The sequence below is a fragment of the Pelodiscus sinensis genome, chromosome 7, assembly GCF_049634645.1.
Source record: "Pelodiscus sinensis isolate JC-2024 chromosome 7, ASM4963464v1, whole genome shotgun sequence".
In the NCBI taxonomy this organism is placed as follows: Eukaryota; Metazoa; Chordata; order Testudines; family Trionychidae; genus Pelodiscus; species Pelodiscus sinensis.
The window spans coordinates 65446410-65468734 of NC_134717.1; the positions used below are offsets into that span (position 1 = coordinate 65446410).

At 41.7% G+C, this 22325-nt stretch overlaps 1 protein-coding gene across 13 annotated transcripts in view; it reads right to left on the reverse strand.

Annotated features, from left to right (window-relative positions):
- The window catches only part of PCNT (pericentrin), a 179211-nt gene that overhangs the window by 148056 nt on the left and 8830 nt on the right, over window positions 1–22325 (reverse strand). For 8 of the 13 annotated variants that reach the window (XM_075934141.1, XM_075934138.1, XM_075934136.1 and 5 more), the window contains exons 3-8: window positions 15302–15481; window positions 13366–13515; window positions 10987–11151; window positions 5525–8026; window positions 5344–5436; window positions 4912–5088 (exon numbers count right to left, since the gene is read on the reverse strand). In XM_075934141.1, the coding sequence (XP_075790256.1) occupies window positions 4912–5088; window positions 5344–5436; window positions 5525–8026; window positions 10987–11151; window positions 13366–13515; window positions 15302–15481 (3267 nt within the window). The remainder of the gene's footprint in view (window positions 1–4911; window positions 5089–5343; window positions 5437–5524; window positions 8027–10986; window positions 11152–13365; window positions 13516–15301; window positions 15482–22325) is intronic. The other 5 variants (XM_075934137.1, XM_075934143.1, XM_075934144.1 and 2 more) reach the window with 5 other exon arrangements.

Below are 22325 nucleotides of genomic sequence, written 5' to 3' on the forward strand. Positions count from 1 at the left end.
ACCCTTGATAGTCAACCTTAGGGTACTGCAGACACAGTGCTGGGGAAACTGATGTTCTTGGCCACTGGGAGGTATCCCACAGTGAGTACACAGGAAAAGCCCTGGAATTTCACTTCCTGTGCAGCCAGCGTGGCGAGCAAACCTCCAAGCAGGCAGCGCGCCTCAGCAGCACGCCTGACCGTGAACCCCCAGGCTCATGAACGAGCAAAAGCAGGGAACGTGCAGGGAGATCCTGGATGTCACTGCTCTGCGGGGAGAGGAATCAGTTCAGGCGGAACGAGGAAGCAGCGAAAGAAGCGCCGATATCAATGCCGAGATTGCACAGGGCACGGTGGAATAAGGATACACCGGGGACGCCTGGTGGCGCTGCGTGAAAATCAAGGAGCTGAGACGGTCGTGCCAGAAGACAAAGGAGGCGAGCGGACGGTCTGACTCGTCACCACAAACATGCCACATTTATGAACAGCTCCATGGGATCCTAAGGCGGGAACTGACCAGTATCCCAACCCAGTCTGCGGATGGCTCCTAAGGAGCTCCTCAGGCAGCAGCGTGAAGAACAGTGTGAATGAGGACAAGGAGGAGACTGGTCGGCAGGTGAGCGGAGCATCCCGTCCCACCGACAGCTGGGAACTTTTAATAACTTTGAAGCTGATCCCCTTCTCCTAGGACATCTCCAAAAAATCACTCAGAGGTTCTCCTCCATCCTTCTCACAAGGTCTCTGGGGAGGCCGGCCCTATTCCACCCCTCATGGCAGGACACCTCTCCACACCAGGCCAGCAGTAAGTGCTCTGCTGTCACTGCAGCATGAGGTCCCGGTTACTGGCTGCATTCAATCAACATCTGCTCATCACTCTGTGCGATTCGAAGATGATTAATATCACATATGGCAAGCTAGATGACACAGGGAAAGCTGCTATTACAAGTGATACCGCAGCAGTAAAGCTCCGGTTGCTCACCCCCAATAAGGCCTGGTTTAAACCCCTGCTGTGCCGCCATGCCTGGCTTTCCTTCCCCTTCCTGTCTGCAAGCTCCTGTGGGAAGACAAAGTCACACTTTCCTGGCAAACGGGAGAGTGCCGAACACATGGTCATTACACAAGGTCTTGATCTGTCCTGCCACCATCTCCTCCCCACCAGGCTCGTTCCCCAGCCAGTTCCTTATCACATCTGCCACCAAACCAAGTCCAGCTGCTCCCCTAAGATCTCTGTAGTGTACCTGCTGTATAGTGGGTGCTTACAAGTGACCTTTTTCCATATTACATCCCCATTGTTTATGGCAGACCTTCCTTTATGTGCCACAATTAATCTCCGGTGAATCTGCCCCTCACTCTTCTTCCTAGCAGGTGCAGCAACAAAAATGGTGCATACCAATGGTGCATACCAGCTACCTGGCTAGCACAAATCCAAAGATCAAAAAGTACCAGGATGACATGTTCAAGGAGCAAATGCAATCCACCCACTTGGACAAAAAGTGATCGAGTGGAGGAAAATGCTGCTGAGGGAGATGAGAGAAAACCATGAGGACAAGATAACATGCAAGGAAAGCAAAGTAAAAACACATACTCGCCTTAAACTTTGTAAAGTCGGGTGCCAGAAAATCAACCTTAAATAATCTGATCTTATCTCTCAATGTAGACAAGACCTAAGCTTTACAATGGAGTATAAAGTTTCCATTCTACATTTATACAAATATATATTGCATATATTAAGGGATTAGACACAAAATTAAGTGCATCCCATGTATATCTAGAATTAATAGTTATTTAGAGGAAAAAATGAATTTAGGCCTTTGATCTGCAAAATATCATCAATGCGACTACTCACATACTTATAATTATATATCTGTATAACAGCTAACAAGATCAGGTCCTCCGCCTATACATTCAAGTAACATTACAAATGTCTTATATAGAGTCAATGAATATGTAACAATTAAAGGTCCGTGGACTGTTTAGAGGAGTATTTCATGTTTAAATTCAGAGTTTATCTAGTGTAGCCTACTTAATAACAAACAGTAAAACCCAGGAAATGGGATGTGATGCTCTGACAAATAAATAAATAAATAAATAAATACTTTCAGGACAGACTGGACTTCCCCAATCTGGGACTCGCTAATCCAGGAACATCTCTTGTCCAGCAGGGCCACCACTGTTGCTGGACTAAAGAGCCCTGGAGGCTAGGAGTGGGAGTGTGCCATGAAAACATAAGGGCTGGGGAACATAAAAACGGCCATACTGGGTCAGACCAACAGTCCATCCAGCCCAGGATCCTGTCTGCCGACAATGGCCAATGCCAGATGCCCCAGAGGGAGGGAACACAACAGGTAATCCTCACGTGATCTCTTCTCTTTCACCCACCTCCAGAGAAACAGAGGCTACAAACACCATTCCTACTCAGCCTGGCTAATAGATTCATGGAGGACAGGTCCATCAATGGCGATCTAGGTCTTTTTTTTTAACCCTGTTGAAGTCCTAGCCTTCACCGTATCCTCTGGCAAGGAGTTGCACAGGTTGACTGTGTGCTGAGTGAAGAAAAACTTCCTTTTGTTTGGTTTAAACCTGCTGCCTATTAATTTCTTGGTGACCCCTAGTTTTCATATTGTGGGAATAAGTAAATAACTTTTCCTTATTCACTTTTTCCATACTAGTCATGTGTGTAAGATTAGTAAGGCATGATTTCCCTTTACAGAAACCATGTTGACTTTCCCCCAACAATTTATGTTCATCTGTGTCTGACAAATTTATTCTTTACTATAATTTCAACTAATTTGCCCAGTACTGAGGTTAGACTTACCGGTCTGTAATTGCCAGGATCACCTCTAGAGCCCTTTTTAAATATTGGCATCACGTTAGCTATCTTCAAGTCATTAGGTATGGAAGCTGCTTTAAAGGATAAGTTACAAACCACAGTTAATTCCACAATTTCCCATTTGAGTTCTTTCCGAACTCTTGGGTGAATGCCTTCCGGTTCCGGTGACTTGTTACTGTTAAGTTTATCAATTTGTTCCAAAACCTCCTCTAATGACCCCTCAATCTGGGACAATTCCTCAGATTTGTCACCTAAAAAGAATGGCTCAGGTTTGGGAATCTCCCCAATATCCTCAGCCATGAAAACTGAAGCAAAGAATTCATTTAGCTTCTCCGCAACGACTTTATCATCTTGGTGTGCTCCTTTACCATCTCAATCTTCCAAAGGCGCCACTGGTTGTTTAGCCGGCTTCCTGCTTCTGATGTGCTCAAAGAACATTTCACTATTACTTTCAGTTTTTGGCTAGCTGTTCTTCAAATTCCTTTTTGGCCTTTCTTTTTGTATTTTTACACTTAATTTGACCAAGTTTATGCTCCTATTTTCCTCATGAGGATTTGACTTCAGGCAGCAGCAGGACTGGCAGTGACCAAGTGGCACTAGCAGTGGCAGGGCGGCCTGGCAAAGAAACCCCAGGGAACTCCCAGCAGCAGCGGGCAGGCATCAGGGCAGGAAGGCCCTGACTGGCCAGCAGCAGGGTGGAGAGTCCCAGTCTTAGGAGCCCTAAAGAGGGGCAGCCATCAGGGGAGCAATAACCTCCCCTGGTCTAGCAAATACCCTGGTCTGGGACCAGTCAGGTCCTGACCATGCCAGACCAGGAAGGTCTAACCTGAAGTAAAGTTATATATGATGAATTACCTTCGTGCATTTGGTAAGACCTGGCTGAAATAAGATTAAGTTTGAGTTTGATTTTTTGCCACACTTATCAATTCTCAATACTACAATACATACAACTCCTATTTGGAAACTAAAGAGGTTATTTTGAGGAGTCCAGTGACACTGGGTAAAACTCTACCTTACACTAGAATTATACACAAACCTCAAGTGCAAAAAATGCAGATCTATTGATTAGTACAAGAAAAATACGTATTAACCTCGTACTCTTTGCCTCCCTCTCTTCATTACCAGAAGTTACCGCATATCCTTATTTCTCTGTGTCAATATAATCAAGCTTTTTCCCTTCATAAATGTTTTAAATGTTGGCAGTTTTCTAAAGAATAGCTAACTGGTAAGGGACATGACAGACTGAGAACATTGGAGTCCCTTCCATAAGAGATATTTGCTGTCCTCTTAACATAACACTTCCTAATGTTTCCTCAAATGTAATTTTTAAACCTAGCACAAGTCTTTTGTCCAAAATACAGCTTATCATTTATATAGTAGCCCAGTGTTTGAGAGTCTGTAACGCCGAAATGCTGGCTGTTCCCTCTGGGCGGCGCTGTTGCCTGAAACGCTGGCTGTTCCCTCTGGACGGCCCGTGCTGCATGCGGAGTGCAGGGCCCAAACAGTCGCTTGCTCCCCCACGGCAGCCCAGCTGAGCGGCGCAGAAGTCAGCCGAGCGTCACGGTGGGAGGCGAAGGGGAGCGGGGCGGTGACGTGCGGCATGACAGCAGCTCCAGGCCCCGCCCCCTGACTGTGAATGTCACCGCCCACTCCCCTTCGCCTTCCGCCATGGCGCTCGGCTGACTTCTGCGCTGCTCAGCCAAGCCGCCGTGTGGGAGCAAGCGGCACAAGCAACCGTTTGGGCTCCGCACGGGGGAGCGCGTAGCCCAAATGGCCATTTGGGCTCCACAGTCCCCAGAGAGGCAGGAGGGGGAGGAGAAGTGAAAGAGACAGAGAGAGAGAGGCAGAGGATTGCTGGGAGAGAAGGGGGGGGAGGGAGGAGGAGGAGGAGAGAGATGGAGCGAGAGACCGGAGGCTCAGGAGAGATGACCAACGTGGAGGAGAGACCTGAAAATCCCATCTTATGACTGGCTAATTGGCTAGTTTTGTTAGAAAAGAGGCTCTTTTTTGCAAGCAAATTAACTATAAATTTGACAGCTAAGGAAAAATTATTTTCCTAAATAAATTATTTTCCTAAATAATTGCGTTGCTTACACACTGTACCTGTGACTGGAGCTGAGCATGCTGCATCTCTGTTTTATATGTAAGTTCCATTTGTTGCTGAAGTTCATCCAATAGTTGCTGCTGTTCCTTAATTAGTTCAACCCGTAGCTCCTTCATTTCTTCTTCATGTTTAAAAATTAGTTCCGCAATTTCACGATCATGTTCTCGTTCGTGAACCTCGAGAGAAGAGAACAGCACAGCATTTTTACTAAGTTATGGACATTTTACACTTTTGTTCTCCAGCATTAACAAGCCATTAGGACACTAGTCTCCAAGTGAATAAAGTTATCTTTACTCTTGCAAAAACACACACACACACACACACACACACACACACACACACACACGTTTAATTTCCGGCTCTGAAGAAATCATTTCATTTTCACAGAAGACAACTAGATAGTCAGCAAAAGCTTGTGACCAAAAAAATACCTTTTTAATTAATCCTATCTGTTCTTTTCGTTCCTCCTCCAACTTCTGCTGTTTTTCCACATTCTCTTTTATTTCTACATTCAGCTCTTCTATCTGAAAAAAGGGATCACTTTTTTTGGCACTTACTATTCACCAAGCATTCAGAAACACAAATCCTAGCATTGTTATCAGAGCTACCTACCTCTTTCTGGTGTACCAGATTCATTTTAGTTATTTCAGAAAGATGCTGTGATGCCATTTTGCTAATTTCCTCTTCATAATATCTCATCTCAGACTGTACCTCCTGCATGGCTTGTGCAGACTTCTGCACAGTCTCCTGAAGACGATTCTCCAATTCGACCTGAAGCGTCTTCAAATAAGCAACTTCTTCAGTCAGTTTATTTTCTTTCTGGATGTATTCCATTTTTTTGGCCTGTATTTCAAAGTTAAGTTTCTGAAGTTCCAAGTTCCTGGATTTCAATTTCTCCTCAAACTCCAATCTTTCGCACTCTAGCACTTCATCAAAGTTTTTCTTTTTCCTTTTAAGATCATATATGTTTCTTTCAAGATTATCTTCCAGAGCTTTTTCTGCTTTTATTAGATTCTGTTCTGCTGCACACAATCTTTCTTGTAAGGTTATATTCTCCTTAAGTGTGAGTGCTAAGCTTTCTTCTTTATTATTGATTTCAACTTTGAGAGCTTTCTGTTCTTTCAGTAATGCCTCTTCTAACACGGTTTTTTGACCAAGAAGTTCAGCTATAGTCTGGCTTTTGACCTTCTGAGCATCAAGCTGGGCTTGCATTTGATCCCTTTGGCTTTGTAAAGCAGCTAGTTGACGTCCAAAAAGGGACTGTACTTCATTTGTAACTGAATCAGAGGCAGTTTTCTGTTCTTGAACTTCCTTCACTAATTGCTCCTGAGCCCTCAATTGCATCATCAATGTTTTTCTTTCCTGGTCCAGGTCTTTGAACATCTCCTGCCAAGTATGTGACTTTGAAGCCTGTATTCCAAGACCTAGTTCTTCAATACAAACTGTCAGATCTCGGTCTTCACCCTGCTTTTCCAGAAAGTTTATTTTATTTTCAAGCTCTTTCTCCTTCTGTACTTTTTGATCAAGTTCTTCTTCACAACGAATCCGTGCATCTCGCTCCTTGTTCAGTTCTAAATGTGTCATGGACAGTTCAGCTGTTGCTTTTTCCCATTTTTCAAGAGCTTCTTGGGTCTCCTGATAAGATTTGTTAAGTGCTGATTGATGTTCACTGAGCTGCTTTATTAGCTCAACACATCTCTCCATCAAACCGGCTTTCTCTTGATCCCTTACCTCCTCACTGTCACTTATTTCCTTTCGCAGCAAGAAACCACCTGACAAACATGAAGCAAAAATCTCAGCTTCTAGCTCTATTTCATCAGAAGACCCTTGATGTACACTATTAAGACACGTTTGTTCACCAGGGCCAAACATCAACTTATCTGTTGTAGAGTCCAAGTTAGGTTTTAAAAAGATGTTGCTATTTAGCACAAATCTATCAAGCCTGCCCTCTTCAGTGTCAAGAAGTTCTGAGTTGTCTGACATGCAGGACTGTTCCTGTTTCTCAGTGGAGACAAGATATTTAGCTAACATGTCTACATCTTCAATCAAAGATCCAAGTTCTACCATATTTTCTTCAGAAATGTTATCAGCTTCATAACTTTTATGGTCCTCCTTCACTTGGATCTTTATATTTTTCTGTGTGTTTTCTAGTTCACTTTTAAGAGAGTCCACTCGCAAGCCATGTTGGTACTCTAGTTCTTCACGAACTAACTGTATTTCACCTTCATGCTGGCATAATTTACTCTGCATCTTTTCAAGCTCTGCTTTTTGTGATTCTGACACCTCCTGTAACAATTTTTCCTCCTGCTCTAACCTTTTTAACTTTATATTGTAGATAGTTATTTCTTCCTCATGCTTATGCTTCAAATCTTTGTTGTATTTTGCCTCAAGAAGCAGCTTTTCACTCAATTCCTGGATGAAGGAGTTGAGCTTTTGGATTTCATCATTCAAATGCTCTTTTTCTTGTTTAGTTTCCTGTGCTTCCTTAGCCTGTTTTTCTGCATTAGTAAACTGTAATTTGAGGTCTTCTATCAAAGCCCTATTCTTCAGCTCAGTTTCAGATCTTTCTCTCTGAAAATCCTCCATTTGCTTTTTAAGTTGCTTGCACAAGTTGTCTCTATTAATTTCTGACTCATGCAGTTTACTGTTTAAATCAATAATTATTGCATTTAAATTCTGAAAATCTTTATTAGAATTCAAAGCAGAGAGTTCTGTTTTTATATGTTGAAGTTCATTCTTGTATTTTTTATTCATCTCTTCTTCACAAGTCTCCTTAACTCTTACTATCTCTTTTCTGTAACAGTCTTCCAACTCAGTCCTCAAGTCTTGTAACCGTTTACAAATATCATTTTCATGATTTGCTTTCAATTCTTCAATATGTTCCTGTTCTTTCACCCTAGATCTACCAATTTCGTCTTTTAACTCCCTTATCTCTGTGTCCCGGAGAGAAAGTGTGTGTCGTACAAGAGATAAATTAGACCTTTCTGATGTAATTAAATCTTGAAGATCCTTGATGGTTTCTTCCTTTTCTCCTATATTGTTGTACATCTGTTGCATTGTACTACTCAGATTCTCTTCCATTTGTGAAAGCAGAATTTCTTTATCTTTGGCATTCTTAAAAATAAAAAGTTACACATGAACCGAACACCCAAATACTTCCATTTCTCTGAAATTTCCAGTTTAATATCTCCCTACGAAATAAAAAATTCCCTTCAGTGGAAGGCTTGCAGACCTGTCCATGCCAAGGAGAAAGCTTGCCCTTAAGAATGGGATGACTTACCCAGTGACTTATTTAGAATGTGTTTAAAGGAAACATCTCCACTTCTACACTCTTTTCTAACATCACAATTCTGTAGCATTAGGATGAATGCATATTGGCGACTGTGGTTCAACATTACTCTTTTAAAAACGGGTTTTTTATATTTTTTCTTTAGGACGTCACTGTAGGCAAGTGTTAACATTGCACAGGTGTTTTATCTGTGCATCATATCAGGTTTAGGTTTCTTTTAAGTATAACCTTAGCTGAATGTCTTAGTTTACAATGCTTGTTATGGAGATACTTAAAATACTCTTGCAATTGCCTCCTGACCCCAAATCACTGATTGGTATTCTCTGCTTTAAATCCAGTGTAAGGGTTTTTATTCAGGAATTCCCTTGTATTTTACATTAACCATAAGAACATAAGAACGGCCGTACTGGGTCAGACCAAAGGTCCTTCTAGCCCAGTATCCTGTCTGCCGACAGTGGCCAGCACCAGGTACCCCAGAGAGGTTGGACCGAAGACAATGATCGAGCGATTTGTCTCCTGCCATCTCTCTCCAGCCTCTGACAAACAGAGGCCAAGGACACCATTTTATCCCCTGGCTAATAGCCTTTTATGGACCTAACCTCCATGAAATTATCTAGCTTCTCTTTAAACTCTATTATAGACCTAGCCTTCACAGCCTCCTCTGGCAAGGAGTTCCACAGGTTGACTACACACTGTGTGAAGAAGAACTTAATTTTATTAGATTTAAACCTGCAACCCATTAACTTCATTTGGTGTCCTCTAGTTCTTCTATTATGGGAACTAATAAATAACTTTTCTTTATCCGCCCTCTCCACACCACTCATGATTTTATAGACCTCTATCATATCCTCCCTCAGTCTCCTCTTTTCTAAACTGAAAAGTCCCAGTTGCTTTAACCTATCCTCATATGGGACCCGTTCCAAACCCCTAATCATTTTAGTTGCCCTTTTCTGAACCCTTTCCAAGGCCAAAATATCTTTTTTGAGGTGAGGAGACCACATCTGCACACAGTATTCAAGATGTGGGCGTACCATAGTTTTATACAGGGGAAGTAAGATATTCTGTGTCTTATTTTCTATCCCTTTCCTAATAATTCCTAGCAACCTATTTGCCTTTTTGACCGCCGCTGCACACTGCGTGGAAGTTTTCAGAGAACTGTCCATGATAACTCCAAGATCCCTTTCCTGATTTGTCGTAGCCAAATTAGCCCCCATCATACTGTACATAGAGTTGGGGTTATTTTTCCCAATGTGCATTACTTTACACTTATCCACATTAAATTTCATTTGCCATTTTGCTGCCCAATCACTGAGTTTGGTGAGATCTTCTTGGAGTCCCTCACAGTCTGCTTCTGTCTTGACTATCCTGAACAGTTTGGTATCATCCGCAAACTTTACTACCTCACTAATGAACACTAAACAAGAAATGTAAAAGGACTGCTACTCATGACACTTTTAATCACTTGAACGCAGATACATTTTTAAAAAAACTTTTAGAGCCAAATGCACGAACATATATTAGCTGCTCTGCCTTTGTCTGAACGAGCGTTAAGCACTAAGGATGCTAAGGACTAGTCGACTATCCGATAAGCATTTGCTTATCGGATAGTCTGTTGACTAGTGATTCCCTCTCCCCACCCCTTGCTGCCTCTATGAGATAGAAGCAGCAAAGTGGGGGAAGGTTGTACTTCAAAGCAGCAGCACTGCACAGCTGAGCTGGGGATCAGCTGTGCAGCAGCTGCCCCTTTGAACCACCACCTTGGCGTTTCAAAGATGCAGCACCCTGGAGCCCAGGGTCAGCTGGGGACTCCCCAGAACCTGCAGTCAGATGATAAGTTTTTTGTTTGGTTGGTTTTTTCTAAACTTTTAGAGCCAAATGCACCAACTTTTTTAGCTGCTCTGCCTTAAGTCCCCAGCTGACCCCAGGCTTCACTGCGCTGCCCCTTTGAAACACAGAAGCAGCGTTTTAAAGGGACAGCCACTGCACAGCTGACCAATAGAAGCTTTCACTTATTCTTATGTCCAGACCTAACATGATTCCAGATACCCTAAAAGTGTTCATAAGAACAAAACTTGTGCAACTCTTGAAACATTTTTGTGTAACTATAGAATAATCGTCCTACACTTATAAAGCACCTTTCATCCCGATGTATCAAAACCATCTCTAACAGCTCTACACAAAGGAACATTTCTACAACCATTGAAACAGTTTCGGGCTAAAGCACCTCTACATTATACACCTGTGTAGGTGTAGTAATGAAACCATTACCTACAAATGAAGTTGCAGGGTAAATTTAGACAAAGAATGTAATGACCAGGGCTTGACAAACGGCGGCGAAAGTCGCTCGCCGGCCCCGCACTGCGCATGCCCAAGAGCTGCATTGTGCATGCGCGCACTGCAAATGAACGGGGCGCCCAGCTGAAATCTACTCGCCATGGGCATGAGTAGATTCAATAGGTTGTCGAGCCCTGGTAATGACCAATATTGAAATTAGCTAGGAGGTAATTATTAGCTTTTAGAAAGATTGTTACCAATCCTTAATAATAAAGACCTAGATTTCATGTCTCATCTTAATACCTCCAAAAGAACAGTTATCCTCCTCTAACATGATGCTAAGCAACATGAATATTAATTAATGCACAATCCAAGTGTTTACTGATGGGCTTTCTTCCAAAAACTTTTAAAAGCAACACAGCAAAACCCAGCTTGGGTTGCAAGATCACACTACAAGACTATATTCTAACACAAAGTAAACTGTGACTGGCATATTTAACAGAGTTTTTACCTTTTGAGAAGACTCCAATTGAAGTTCCAGGTCATGTGCTTTTTGATGCATTATTTGTAATTGAGAACTTTGTTCCTTGAGTTTGTTCTGAAATACAGTCATCTGCTCCTGGGCTTGAGACAATTCACTTTTTCCAGGAATTCTACTCTTCAGAAGCTCATTAGCCTATATACAATTTTTTTTAATAAAGAAGGTAAAAGAATGCATTTACCTGTGTAGTAACAGGAGTTCTTGAAGTTTTGTCCAAATGCACATTCCACTTGAAGTGCGCATGCACCCCATGGCTAAAAATCAGAAAGTTTGTGTGTGTCTGTGTGCGCGTACTAGTCTATTCAGCCTATGCATGCACACCTGACCTTCCTCATGCTCTGTTCTGAGAGTATGCAGGGTTGTGTGACATGAACTGCTACTCCTGTTCTTTCTCTACTTCAGAGCCCACAATAGAACAGGAGGACTAGAAAGTGGAGAGAAAGACAGGCGAGTCATGGAATACACATGGACAACATCTCAAAGAACTGCAGTTACTATACAGTGACTTCATGCTTGTCCATTTGCTCATACCACTCTAAGTGACTCCAAAAAAGTACCTTAAGTACAATGGTGTGCTCCTACCTATCACTGATTGAAGACCAGCAGTACTAAAAGAGGCATCTGCCCTAGAAATATTTAACAATGAATAATGTCTAAAAGAACTGTGAATAGGCAGCCTCCCAAACATCCCAAATGGAATTTTTCCTCAGAGCAGCCACACCTGGTTGAAGGAGCCCTAAGATTAGTTGGTGGGACTAGCTTAATTATGTCAGACAGTAATGCAAAGACGGGAGACCGTTTTGGGGTCAGGGGCTGCTAACCCACAGAAAAATCAGTCAGGGGCCACACACAAGTAAGAAGCCAAGTGAGAAGCCCCTGACTGAGAATGAGAAAGACACTCCTCACAGTCTCTTTGCACACCCTGGAGAGAGGGGGGGCAGGGCGCCTAGGCTAATAGATTGTACTGCTCCAACCCTGCAGGTAGGTGGCAGGGGGGCTGGAGTGCCACTGGGGCTCCCCAATGCTGAGCCCCAGGGACTGAATGCAAGCAAGCCAGCCAGCCAGTGGCCACATCCGGCCCCCGGGCCTGAGGTTCCCCATCCCTGCAATAATGGATTGTGGAGCTGGAGAATGGAGAACACTTCTTACTCGCTGCAAACAAAACAAATAGCTTCAGGGAATATCTACAGGACTGGTTCTTGGGAGATAAAAGACTAAAGCCAAAATAAGCTACTCAACTTCAGCTACATCAATTGTTTAGCTTAAGGCACAATAGCATATTTTGGCTTTTGGCAATGTCTGTACAGCAGGAAGTCCAAGGAAGAGCACTCTTCTTCCAACTTCCCTTATTCATAAAATGAAGGTTACAGGAATACGAGTAAGAAGTCCTCCAGCTCAACATTATGTCAAAATAACTGCTTGTGGTGTAACATCAGTTATTCCAAAATAACACTGCTATGTACATGTACCCAGAATCCGAGAGACATAGGATAGAGCTCAGTTCCGCTTATCTAGTCAATTGCCCTACAAGCATCCTTTACATGCTTTCACCTTTATTTCTCTGTGCTGTATCTATGCACTTCCAATGCTGTGTTACAGTTGACAAATAAACCCTACTGATTTGAAAAAACTGTTTGAGTGTCACTGTAAACACTGAATGAAGTGCATTTGCTCCTTTACAAACATATAAGTCTCTAGTAGGAGAGTCTCACAGTTGGACTCATGAAACCGAGCTCACAATATGAAGCAGTAATGCTGAAGCCCAAGAGGTTCAGTCTAAGAAGGAAGCAGTGCGGCGCTGTGGCCTCCCCTGAAAGAAGAGCAAGGAATCCGGAACTCTGAAGGGATTTCTCCAAGAAACCTTTTAAAAACAAGGTATAGCATTGACCTGGTCAATCAGGGGCACCCAGTTATATAGTTGTATAGTACTTCCCATGTATGCAGTTCAAACTGCTTTCTTCAAGAAATATGGTAAAAGTTCCCCCTATTTTAATGGGAAAAACTAAAGCACAAAAATGTGAAGTGATTTCCTGAAGGTTTCACCTCGCATCAATGATAGAGCAATGAAAGCACCCAGAATTTCTGCCTCTTCATACAGTTCCCCAGTAAGAGGAGTGTAAGAGGAGCGTACTTCATGTCCACTGCAATAAACTGCACTACAAAAAAAAACTGATCCATTATTTCAGGTTTAGTTTGTAGGCCTGAAAAAAGAACATTTAACCCAAATGTTAAAGAGAAGAAAGGGGAAGAGGCAATTCATATAATTTGCTGTGGTCAAGATTTGCTATTTTTCCAGTTTATGTTATGAGCCTCATATTTTGGTAACTGTCTTAAAAAGCCAACACACACCTCTTGTAACTGAAGCTGTAAACCATGAATCTGATCAGCTAGAAGTGATGCCTCTTTCTGAATGTCATCCCGATTTTGCCTTGCCTGCTGAAGGTTACTTGTCAGTTGAGCTATTATCTCATTCCGTTCCTGGATAGCCATCTCCAGCTCCTGCAGGAGATATTAATGCATCTTTAAAACCCGACATCCTTCAGCACTTCAGGCATGTCAATCTTAATTAAAACCAAAAGAACTGGCACTTTGCACTGTACTTAAGGCATCAGTAAATTTGCTCCACAGAAGTAGTCCTATTTCTGTGAAAAGCATTTTGGGTTTTTTTTGCGGGTTTTTTTTTTTAGTTTTTCTTCCACTTATTTCAAAGTGTAAAGGAAGCCAATTTATTTAGGACATGACATTTAGTAAGTGCAAACATTTTAATAGGTAAAGGCAGAAAAACGTATAGAATTTCTACAGTACGAAACTGAACCTTCAGGATTCCCATCATGTTGAATGGAGCCGAGATATTCGCTTCTTCACATCCAAGTGAGAAAAAGCTAATAATTTGGGGTATATTAATCCTATTTTATATTAATCTCAAAAGCTTAAAGCACTTCTCCATGATAGGAAACCAAGAAGTTTCCTACTCCTAAATGGAAAAAGTCAGTCTGCAGGTAAGGAGGAAGCAGTTTTTAAACCCACCCACTTCAAAAGAATTAAGATTTCTTTCACTAGCAGATATATATGTTCACTACTAAAATTAAAATAAAGGAGTATATTTTGGAAGTTTTGTAGATTTCCTTTAATTTGGTACAGTTTTAGGTATTCTCTTGCCACTTTGGATACTTAATAAGCCTCAATTTTATGAAGGTCTCAGAACACACAAAACCTTAAAAATGAAGGCTTTGAAAAACTAGATTGGTTTTGATACTCGAGAGGTCTGTCTTTTTCTTATAGTATGGCAACTCTTCATAGCTTGCCATGCCAATAAAAAGTCAATGAATTTTTCTATTACTGTACTGGAGTAACACCTAGGTGCCAAGTCATGGATATAGTTTTCAGATAACCTTACACAAATTATATTTTTACTGATAGTTACCTCTCTATCATCAATGATATTTCATAGCATAGCAGATTTGCTGCTAGTCTGTAATACTTTATGAAGACTATATATTCCATTTGTCCAATTGTTGTAATGATACATATTCTATACCTATAATGAGTTAATTCAATTGCGAGATTGTCAGCAAAAGTACCCAGGGAAGACTGATCCTGATAGACACTTTGCAAACATTTTATGACACTGCTTCATCCACTTTGATTCCCTGGCTCCTAACTCTTCTGAGAAACTCAAAATTGTTTTGGCAACTGTTCGAAGCATGTTAGCTGAGACAACAAAGAAACCTGAACACCATCCCTCAAAAGAAGGAAAAGAAAAAAAAGACAAAAGTCAACTCAGATTCCACAGATTGGGTATTGTGGATGAGATAGACCTAGCTAGGGTTCTAGAGAAGACAGACATGTATGTAGAACTTTCATTGTTTTAAAAATCCTCTTCTTTTATGTTAACCTTAGAAGAAAAGTAATTGACAGTTTATTTTAAGAAGGCATTTGGGTTCACTGTATTCATCGCTAGTCAAACTCCCAAAAGAAAGAACTATAATATCAAATCCAGACAGACCAGTTGGCCAAGCATGGCTGATAGACTGGTCATTGGCTGCAGTGTCCTGTGAAAATCTCAAGAGTCCACCCAAAATAAGCCAAGTCATGAGACCTAAACACATGTGCAAATGCACTCAGACACCAGAGAAAAGGTCAGAGGTGCTGCTAGCCCTGTAACCATGACATGTATTATTTTGCTGTGGTATTTCATGAAATTACGCTGTTAACCATAACTCTGCCGGTAACATCTTCAATAAATATCATTGGCACACAAGTTACTTTATTTTAGTAATAGTACCTGAATATGCGTAGTCCCACTATGCTGGGCAAGTTGTTCCAATAAGTCACCCGCCTCTTTAGTGAGTCCTTCAGTTGCTTCCCCTTTATCCAGAAGTGTTCTTTCCTGCTCCACAATTCTAGTCTGACACATCTGGACATCAAGCTGATCATATTCCTTAATAAAATACAGATCATCTTTCTTCATAAAAGAAAAGGAATGGTATTTGGTAGTGTGAGTTTTTACTTTAAATTTATGGAAAAATTATATTCCTAGCTGCCATAATCACTCTTCTAATTCATTACTTCACCAATCTAGTCTCTCTAATTTTCAATTAGTCATTCAAAAAATAAATAATTTTGGATCTGCAAGATATTCATTGTAGAGTTCGGCAATATCAATGCCCTTAGGAAGGCCTTAGAATAATCAATCTCGTTCACTGGAATTCTCAGGCAAGAGAAAAGTTTCTGTATATTGCTTCATTTGAAAGAGGAATATTATTTATATTCTTAAATGTCTTTTATATTAAAACTTCGATCCAATGAGCAACTTTCAGACAATTGTTGGTTCCAACCGTCAACTTGATTTATTAACCATACAATGCAACTGAATCTAAAACTGCAAGAAAATTGCATGATTGAATCATTTTAATTGTGTCTAAAGAAATATTCAATAAGTATCTCATTTATAGCACTTTAATAATCTTGTAGTCATAACGCGCTTCTCTCATGAGAACATAACGCGTTCTCTCATGAGAGCATTCAAAAACATTTGTTCACCGCTTACTTAAAAAGCGCGATCAACCACCAAGTCTGGGTTAGTGTGTTGAATATCAGCCTAACAAAAATACAAGAGATACCACAAAGTCAGTCACGTATGTTTTTAAAATACATAAATAACGTTTTTGATGAGCCTTCATGAAAATACTCACTAAACATGAAAGCCTGAAGTCAAACAGATTAGCGGGTCCTCAAAGTTATATAACTTAATAGATTTTCCACTGCTGAGTATTCAGACAGATAATAGTTTCGTTCAACATACCCAACACATTCAGATGCAAACACATATGATGAAATAATGTGGAGGTTTTAAATTCTGTTGAAAATTCAAGCTAAAAAAATGTTATAACTGATAATTAAGAGAGAAAGCTTTGTTTTATCCCATCATGGCTTGCAAACTTACCAATAGTCAGTAAAATGAGATATCAAGTAAGGTAAAGAATTTAACACACACACAAACACACACACACCAACCAAAAGCCTTAAGATAAATTTAAGGAAATATAAATATTCTCATGTACACATTAAACAAAACTTTTCTGATATACACATTATACATTTATGTATCTACATACACACAATAGATACCTAAATATTTTCTGATATACTCATTGAACAGAGCTGTATGTTTTATAGATTATCAAAACAGACAGCTCTGACATCATATCCACAATTAAGCTCACATGGACCACCACAGTACTGTTTAGAAAAGATCAGAGCCATCTCTTCTTGTGACCCTATACAAACTCACTTCCCAGCTTACACCACCTCCCTAGAGCACCAACAGAATTTATGCCCTCCCCAGGGGCATCATATTCAATTCCTTTGTCTTAAAATTCTTGAAGGGGTGACCAGCTCCATAGCGTAACTGCCTCAAAGCTGCAGGCGCTGTATCACTAAGGCCGTGGTCCCCAACAGGGTGCCCGTGGGCACCATGGCGCCCGCGGGGGCATTTGCATGCGCCCGCCAGGTGCTCGGGGCTGGCCTGGCCCCGGGCACATGGCGCGCGGCGCTTGCGGGGGGAAGCGCCGGCCCCGGGCGCGCGGCTATGGGGGGGGCGCCCCCGGGCGTGCGGCTATGGGGGGGCGCCCCCGGGCGCGCGGCTATGGGGGGGCACCCCCGGGCGCGCAAGTGTCCCCATCCCCTGGTGCCCGGCGGGCGAACGGCCACACCCCCTGGCGCCCGACAACCTCAAAAGGTTGGGGACCACTGCACTAAGGCCACAGGACCACACAGCCCTAAAACCAAGCTATTGAGTTATAACACAAACCACCACCAAACGGTGATGGGTGTATCAAACCTGCAGTGTACAATAAAATGCTGAACTAAAAATGCACCCATCAATAAATAAGGAACAGAACAAGTAAAAAAGGTGGTTTCATTAAACCTGAAAGAACTAAATTCTGTCCCACGAATGAATATTTTAAATATAAAAGGTAAACCAGAGTGAGTTGAACAGAATAGCAAGTAGAAACATATCTTTTTGTCTTCACCCAAGACGAAACTTTTTTCCCATCTTGCCCACTGATATTTTTCTAGTAGATTTCCTACTCCGCAACAATACTTTTTTCACCACCAAAGAGCATTCTTTTTCCACTGGTGTTAATGGAAAATATTCCATGCTCTCAAGTGCAAAGAAGCTGGATCCAAATGACACATTAAATTGAGTTTGGGAACATATCCTTTTGAAGAATTATTAGTTGGTCCCTTGAAGAATTCCGTATATCTGAAAACCAGAATTGGCGAGACTGTGCTGAAGCTATGAAGATAACTCAAGCTCTATCCCATATCACTTTTCTTAATACTTTTCAGAATTAGTGGAAATAGGGTGAAGGCATGCAACAGATGCATTGTCCACGGAATGAGAAAGGCATCCTCCAGAGATCCTCAATGCATCTCCCCCCAATGCATCTCTCTGGTTGCCGAAAATTTTACTTCTACCTCCGACTTTTATATCGGTCTCTGATACTTTTACTTGTACTTCTGATCTTGTCCCATCTTTGCCTATTGATAGAATACATCACTGTGGAATTCACTACCTACACTTGTACTGAAAGACCCTTGAGTAATGGGAAAAAAGACTTGCATGCTAAGCAAATCATTATTCACGTCAAGACATGGAGAGGATTCAAGAAGTCCTTCAATGACAAAATACCACGTGTCTTAAATTAGTCTTATCACCCCCACCTATTTCAGTATCCATGAGTATTTAGAATCATGGTGGATTTGGACTTGGAAACAGATACCCCTGGCACACATCTCAGGATCAACCACAACTGAAAAGACATTAGAAGAAGCCAAAACAACTTTGACAATTCTATGAGGAGGAAAAAAATTAAGAGCAAACACCAATTTGCTACAAGACTGCGGGTACAGAAGCACAAGACATTATATGGCCTAAAGTTTTAGATAGACTTAAAGGATGCTCAGGGTGAGCACTAACATCAGTAATTTATTGGCAGATACTAAGAAAGAAAGGGCAAATATAGTGCCCATTTATAAAAAGGGAAATAAGAACAACCCAGGAAACTACACACCAGTTAGTTTAACTACTGTGCCAGGGAAGATAATGGAGCAAGGAATTAAGGAAATCATCTGTAAACACTTGGAAGGTGGCAAGCTGATAGGGAACAGCCAGCATGGATTTGTAAAGAACAGATCATGTCAAACCAATCTGATAGCTTTCTTTAATAGGATAATGAGTCTTGTGGAGAAGGGAGAAGCGGTGGATGTGGTATACCTAGACTTTACTAAGGCGTTTGATACAGTCTCGCATAATATTCTTATCAATAAACTAGGCAAATAATTTAGATGGAGCTACTATAAGGTAGGTGCATAACTGGCTGAATAATCGTACTCAGAGAGTAGTTATTAACAGTTCACAATCCTGCTGGAAAGGTATAACAATTGGGGTTCTGCAGGGGTCTGTTTTGGGACCGGCTCTGTTCAATATCTTCATCAACGATTTAGATATTGGCATAGAAAGAACGCTTATTAAGTTTGCAGATGATACCAAGCTGGGAGGGGTTGCAACTGCTCTGGAGGATAGGGTCATAATTCAAAATCATCTGGACAAATTGGAGAAATGGTCTGAGGTAAACAGGATGAAGTTTAATAAAGACAAATGTAAAGTGCTCCACTTAGGAAGGAACAATCAGTTTCACACATACAGAACGGGAAGCGACGGTCTAGGAAGGAGTACTACAGAAAGGGATCTAGGGGATATAGTGGACCACATGCTGAATATGAGTCAGCGGTGTGATGCTGTTGCAAAAAAAGCAAACATGATTCTGGGATGCATTGACAGGTGTGTTGTGAGCAAGACACAAGAAGTCATTCTTCCGCTCTACTCTGTGCTGGTTAGGCCTCAGTTGGAGTATTTTGTCCAGTTCTGGGCACCGCATTTCAAGAAAGATGTGGAGAAATTGGAGAGGGTCCAGAGAAGAGCATCAAGAATGATTAAAGGTCTAGAGAACATGACCTATGAAGAAAGGCTGAAAGAATTGGGTTTGTTTAGTTTAGAAAAGAGAAGACTGAGGGGGGACATGATAGCCGTTCTCAAGTATCTAAAAGGGTGTCATGAGGAGGAGGGAGAAAACTTGTTCATCTTGGCCTCTGAGGATAGAACAAGAAGCAATGGGCTTAAACTGCAGCAAGGGAGGTTTAGGTTGAACATTAAGAAAAAGTTCCTAACTGTCAGGGTCGTTAAACACTGGAATAAATTGCCCAGGGAGGTTGTGGAATTCCCATTTCTGGAGATATTTAAGAGTAGGTTAGATAAATGTCTATCAGAGATGGTGTAGGCATTATTTGGTCCTGCCATGGGGGGAGGGGACCGGACTCGATGATTCTCGAGGTCCCTTCCAGTCCTAGTATTCTATGTTCTGGATTTGGTTTTAACAAATAGGGAGGAACTAGTTGAGAACTTGAAAGTGGAAGACAGTATAGGGGACAGTGATCACGAAATACTAGAGTTCATGATCTTAAGGAAAGGTAGAAGGGAGACCAGCGCAATTGAGGTAATGGATTTCAGGAAGGCAGATTTTGATAAGCTCAGAGAACTTGTAGGTAAGGTCCCATGGGAAGCAAGACTGAAGGGAAAAACAACTGAGGAGAGTTGGAAGTATTTCAAAGGGACGTTGTTAAGGGCCCAAAAGCAAACAATTCCGCTGTGTAGGAAAGATAGAAAATATGGCAAAAGACCAGCTTGGCTTAACAAGGAGATCTTGCACGATCTCAAAATAAAAAAGGAGTCTCATAAAAAATGGAAACTAGGACAACTAACAAAGGATGAATATAGGCAAGCAACACGGGAATGCAGGGGCAAGATTAGAAAGGCAAAGGCACAAAATGAGATCAAACTAGCTACAGGCATAAAGGGAAACAAGAAGACTTTTTATAAATACATTAAAAGCAAGAGGAAGACCAAGGACAGGGTAGGCCCACTCCTTAGTGAGGAGGGAGAAGCAGTAACAGGAAACTTGGAAATGGCGGAGATGCTCAATGACTTCTTTGTTTCGGTCTTCACCGAGAAGTCTGGAGGTGTGCCTAACGTAGTGAATACAAGCAGAGAGAGGGTAGGTTTAGAAGATAGGACACACAAAGAACAAGTTAAAAGTCACTTAGGAAAGTTAGATGTCAGCAAGTCACCAGGTCCTGATGAAATGCATCCCAGGATACTCAAGGAGCTGATAGAGGAGGTATCTGAGCCTTTAGCTATGATCTTTGAAAAATCATGGCAGACAGGGGAGATTCCAGAACACTGGAAAAGGGCAAATATTGTGCCCATCTATAAAAAGGGGAATAAGAACAACCCAGGAAACTATAGACCGGTCAGTTTAACGTCTGTCCCAGGGAAGATAATGGAGCAAGTAATTAAGGAAATCATATGCAAACACTTGGAAGGTAATAAAGTGATAGGGAATAGCCAGCATGGGTTTGTGAAGAACAAGTCATGCCAAACTAATCTGATAGCTTTCTTTGATAAGATAACGAGCCTTGTGGATAAGGGAGAAGCGGTGGATGTCATATACCTAGACTTTAGTAAGGCATTTGATACGGTCTCGCATGATATTCTTATTGATAAACTAGGCAAATATAACTTAGATAGGGCCACGATAAGGTGGGTGCATAATTGGCTGGATAACCGTAGTCAGAGAGTTGTTGTTAACGGTTCTAAATCCTGCTGGAAAGGGATAACAAGTGGAGTTCCTCAAGGGTCTGTTTTGGGACCCGTACTGTTCAATATCTTCATCAATGATGTAGATATTGGGATAGAGAGTACGCTCATTAAGTTTGCAGATGACACCAAACTGGGTGGGGTTGCAACTTCTTTGGAGGATAGGGACATAATTCAAAATGACCTTAGCAAGTTAGAGAAATGGTCAGAGGTAAACAGGATGAGGTTTAATAAAGAGAGATGAAAGTGCTCCACTTAGGAAGGAACAATCAGTTCCATACATACAAGATGGGAAGTGACTGTCTAGGAACGAGCATGGCGGAAAGGGATCTAGGGGTCATAGTGTGATGCTGTTGCAAAAAAAGCAAATATGATTCTAGGTTGTATCAACAGGTGTGTTGTAAGCAAAACTCGTGAAGTCATTCTGCCGCTCTACTCTGCACTAGTTAGGCCTCAGCTGGAGTACTGTGTCCAGTTCTGGGCGCCACATTTCAAGAAAGATGTGGAGAAATTGGAAAGGGTACAGAGAAGAGCGACAAGAATGATTAAAGGTCTAGAGAACATGACCTATGAAGCCAGGCTTCATGAACTGGGCTTGTTTAGTTTGGAAAAAAGAAGATTAAGGGGGGACATGATAGCGGTTTTCAAATATCTAAAAGGGTGTCACAAGGAGGAAGGAGAAAATTTGTTCCTCTTGGTTTCTGAGGACAGGACAAGGAGTAATGGGCTTAAAGTGCAGCAGGGGAGGTTTAGATTGGACATTAGGAAAAAATTCCTAACTGTCAGGGTGGTCAAATATTGGAATAAATTGCCAAGGGAGGTGGTGGAATCTCCCTCTCTGGAGATATTTAAGAACAGGTTAGATAGACATCTGTCAGGGATGGTGTAGGTGGAGCTTGGTCCTGCCTTGAGGGCGGGGGGCTGGACTCGATGACCTCTTGAGGTCCCTTCCAGTCCTATTATTCTATGATTCTATGATTCTGTGAAATCTCTCAAGGACATAAAGCTCTTGTTACTTTGAAGTCCACAACAGCTCCTATGAATCCAACTAACAAGGATGGAATCAGAACTAATTCTGAAAAAGACA